Source organism: Phoca vitulina, unplaced genomic scaffold (genome assembly GCF_004348235.1).
Source record: "Phoca vitulina isolate PV1807 unplaced genomic scaffold, GSC_HSeal_1.0 scaffold122, whole genome shotgun sequence".
NCBI lineage: Eukaryota > Metazoa > Chordata > Mammalia > Carnivora > Phocidae > Phoca > Phoca vitulina.
In genome coordinates, this window is record NW_022589825.1 from 308,171 (window position 1) to 311,740 (window position 3,570).

General features: G+C 49.2%; 1 protein-coding gene across 2 annotated transcripts; it reads left to right on the forward strand.

Annotated features, from left to right (window-relative positions):
* The first annotated feature begins 1,368 nt into the window (after positions 1–1,368).
* Positions 1,369–2,970, forward strand: BEX3 (brain expressed X-linked 3). Of its 2 annotated transcripts, none has more exons than XM_032398911.1 (3): positions 1,369–1,519; positions 1,914–1,998; positions 2,359–2,970. In XM_032398911.1, exon 3 carries the CDS (start codon positions 2,386–2,388, stop codon positions 2,722–2,724), a length of 339 nt encoding a protein of 112 aa, XP_032254802.1. In that variant the 5' UTR covers positions 1,369–1,519; positions 1,914–1,998; positions 2,359–2,385; the 3' UTR covers positions 2,725–2,970. The 2 variants fall into 2 exon arrangements, with proteins under 2 accessions (XP_032254802.1, XP_032254803.1); XM_032398912.1 differs by having other exon boundaries at positions 1,376–1,519; positions 2,404–2,970.
* Positions 2,971–3,570: the final 600 nt, after the last annotated feature.

Below are 3,570 nucleotides of genomic sequence, written 5' to 3' on the forward strand. Positions count from 1 at the left end.
TGTGATAAAATTTGTTAAGTTACTCCAAGGTGGAGAAAGGAACATTTACTCAATTCACTCAAGGTGAATTTCAGTCTCAAGTTTAGTTGCTTCATATACTCCCTGCTTATTTTCTTTTTTTAAATTTAAATTCAATTAATTAACATATACTGTAGTATTTGTTTGAGGGGTATAGGTCTGTGATTCTTATCTTATATAAGACCCAGTGCTCATTACAACACATACCCTCCCCAATGTCCATCATCCAGTTACCCCATTCCCCCATCCCCCTCCCCTCCAGCCCACCCTCAGTTTCAAGGGATTCCTAAGATTAAGAGTCTCTTATGGTTTGTCTCCCTCTCTGGTTTCATCTTGTTTCATTTATTCCTCTCTTCCCCTATGATCCTCTGCCTTGTTTCTTAAATTCCACATATCAGTGAGATCATAACCCCCTGCTTATTTCTAATATTTTTCTCATTTACATCAAAAGGCAGATGGCTGTGGAACTAACTTCTGCATATTGTATACTTCCGATCATTCTAAGAAGATATTTGTAGGGGTGGTTTGGAAAGTTTGTAAAGGAAAGCAGGGAGTAAAAAAGGCTCCTTTTCTCCAAAGACTATGGTATCAAAAACATCACAAATTTACATTAAATGGCCAATATCTGACAACTGGACTTCTCCCTAAAGATTTACTTTACAGATCGTTTTGAAAATACCGTGTACATAAAGATGCCTCTTTTTTCAAAACAGAAATTTGAAACAAGCTAGTATGTTTCAAAAGGGACGTTAATGTTGTGTGGAACTCAGAAAATATTTTCTGTGTTATACAGGTGAATATAATGAGTAAATGAGGCTTTTTCATCCCGCAAGATGAAGCGTTTCTTTCAAAAGTGAAATCTCGCAACTGTTAATTTTTTGAGGCATGCTGATTTTTTTTTTTTAAAAAAGGAAATAAAAGAAATTCTTTGGAAGAATTCACTCTGTCTCCTGGCCTCTTTCTGACAAGTCCCCTGCTCCCACCCCACCCCAGCCCTCATTCTAAATTTCCTGGGGATCTGAATTCAGGGGACGCAGTGGCAATGGTGGCAGTGCACTTGAGGGTGGGTGGGGGAAAGGGGGGGTGCGGCCAGCGAGAAGGGGAGAGAAAGCAGAACAGGACAAACTCAAGGCCCAGGGCGGGAGTGGGAGGGGTGGAGGGTGTTGCAGACCTTCCCGTGTAACCGGAGAAGGGTAAACTCCAGCCGCAGGGAGGAGAGGACCAAGCTGAGTGACAGGGCGGTGCGCGCTGGGGCTCAGCGCAGAAACAGGCGGAGGGGGTTGCCTGCGCTTGTGCTTGAGGCGAGGGGTGGAGGCGGGCACTCCCGCCGCACAAACCGCTGGAGTTGGGGGGCGAGCGCGTTGGTGACGCGGGGCCCTCACGTGACCTGGAGCTGCAGAGCGACGCAGCCTTCGGTGCAGTCGTCACTCCCGTCTGGGTACCGGCTCCCCGCGGTCCTGCGCCTGGCGGGCTGGCATCGGGCCCGAGGAAAGCGGAGCAGGTAAGGGCTCCGGGGCCGCGCGCCGAGGCCAGGTAGGCAGCTGTTGGCCTACCCCGGAGGCCGGCGCAGGGGGTCGGCGCAGCGGGTCCCGGCCAGCTTTCTCCACACCCAGCATTCTTGGGCACATCAGTAGTGGCCCCCTGGGGTGGGGGTGCTGGGGCGGCCGTTGGGGGGGGCAGCAGAGCAACTGAGAGCGACTGGAAATCACCGCCAAGTTCCTACAGGAAAATGGTGAACCTCCGGGGCAGGATGGGGGGGGGGGCTAGGGGTGAGGGCGGGAATGCAGATGGGGGGCGGCCGGGGGGGCCCGGGACCCGGAAAGGACCAGGTGGTGGCCGGTCGGCGCCAAGCGCTTCGCAACAGTCTCCGCTCCCTCCACGCTGGCCCTCTGCAGGTCTGCGGGTGTAGGTGTCAAGTGTCGTGGCGGCGCACTCACGGCGAGAATCGGGAGAAGGAGGAGACAGCAAGGATAGGCCCAGGTCGGTGCGGGGGACAGTGGGGGGGGGGGGGGCGGGTGCAGAGCCCAGTTTGAGACCCCCCCCTCCCATCTACCTCATCCCCTCCATTCCCCTGCCCCCCAGTCCTCCATTTTGGTGCCTGCGGAGCTCGGGGAAAGAATCCTGGGAAAGGAAAAATGGTGGGCTTCAGGGGAGGGAGGGAAAAAGAGAGAGCTGGAGGGAGGGGCTCGATTCGGAGGCCCCCTAGAGGACGCCTGAAGCTCCTAAGGTGGGAAAAAAATAAAATTTACAAAACCTTAGATATCAGAGCTCTGAATCCTGCTGGTCAGTGCACCAAGCATTCAGTCTCTCTCCTTGCCTTTGTCTTACTTGTGTTCAAAGAAAAACAACCAGGAAAAAAAAAATCTCATGGCAAATATCCACCAGGAAAACGAAGAAATGGAGCAGCCCATGCAGAATGGAGAGGAAGACCGCCCTTTGGGAGGGGGAGAAGGCCACCAACCTGCAGGAAATAATAGACGGGGACAGGCTCGCCGACTTGCTCCAAATTTCCGATGGGCCATACCCAATAGGCAGGTCAATGATGGGATGGGTGGAGATGGAGATGATATGGAAATGTTCATGGAGGAGATGAGAGAAATCAGGAGAAAACTTAGGGAGCTGCAGTTGAGGAATTGTCTGCGTATCCTGATGGGGGAGCTCTCTAATCACCATGACCATCATGATGAATTTTGCCTTATGCCTTGACTCCTGCCATTTTCCATGAGATTAATACTGTGATTCAACACTGTTTTCTTTTTCCTTGCATTTTCCTGATATACCTTTACTGATTCGTTTGCTGTGAACCTTATGTAATTTCCATGTGTCAGGTGGGTTCTGTGTTACCAGATTCCAATTGAAGATTGCCTTGGCACCCAGTCTAAGTTTCTGTCAACAGTAGAGTCACCCAGTTGCATGAAAAAGTGTAAAGTTAATAAAGCAATTAAAAAGCAACCTATACATTTATTATTGTCTCATTTAAAAGCATATGTATATATTATATGACCCCCCCCAATCAGAAATAAGATGTCTCAGGGTGTTAATTGGGTACCATTTCTCTGTAGTTGGATAATATGTGACTTTTTTCTTCTTCTTATCTGGAGTTTTAGAAGCAAAAACAATTTTTCAAGGAGTCCGAATATAGTACAGGTATATAATACTGGTTCAACAAACTTTAAGAGTGAACTTCAAGAATTTTCCAGTTTTAAGTGGAAGAATAAACCCTCCCTTTATTACAGATACATTCCTTTTATTTATTTTTATTTTGTTTTTTAAAGATTTTATTTATTTTTACAGAGAGAGAGAACAAGCAGGGGGAGCAGCAGAGAGAGAGGGAGAAGCAGGCTCCCTGCCGAGCAGGGAACCCAATGCTGGACTCCATCTCAGAAACCTGGGATCATGACCTGAGTCAAAGGCAGACGCTTAACCGACTAAGCCACCCAGGTGCCCCGAGATACATACCTTTCAAAAGTCAATTTTCTTGGGGCGCCTGGGTGGCTCAGTTGTTAAGCGTCTGCCTTCGGTTCAGGTCCATCCCAGGGTCCTGGGATCGAG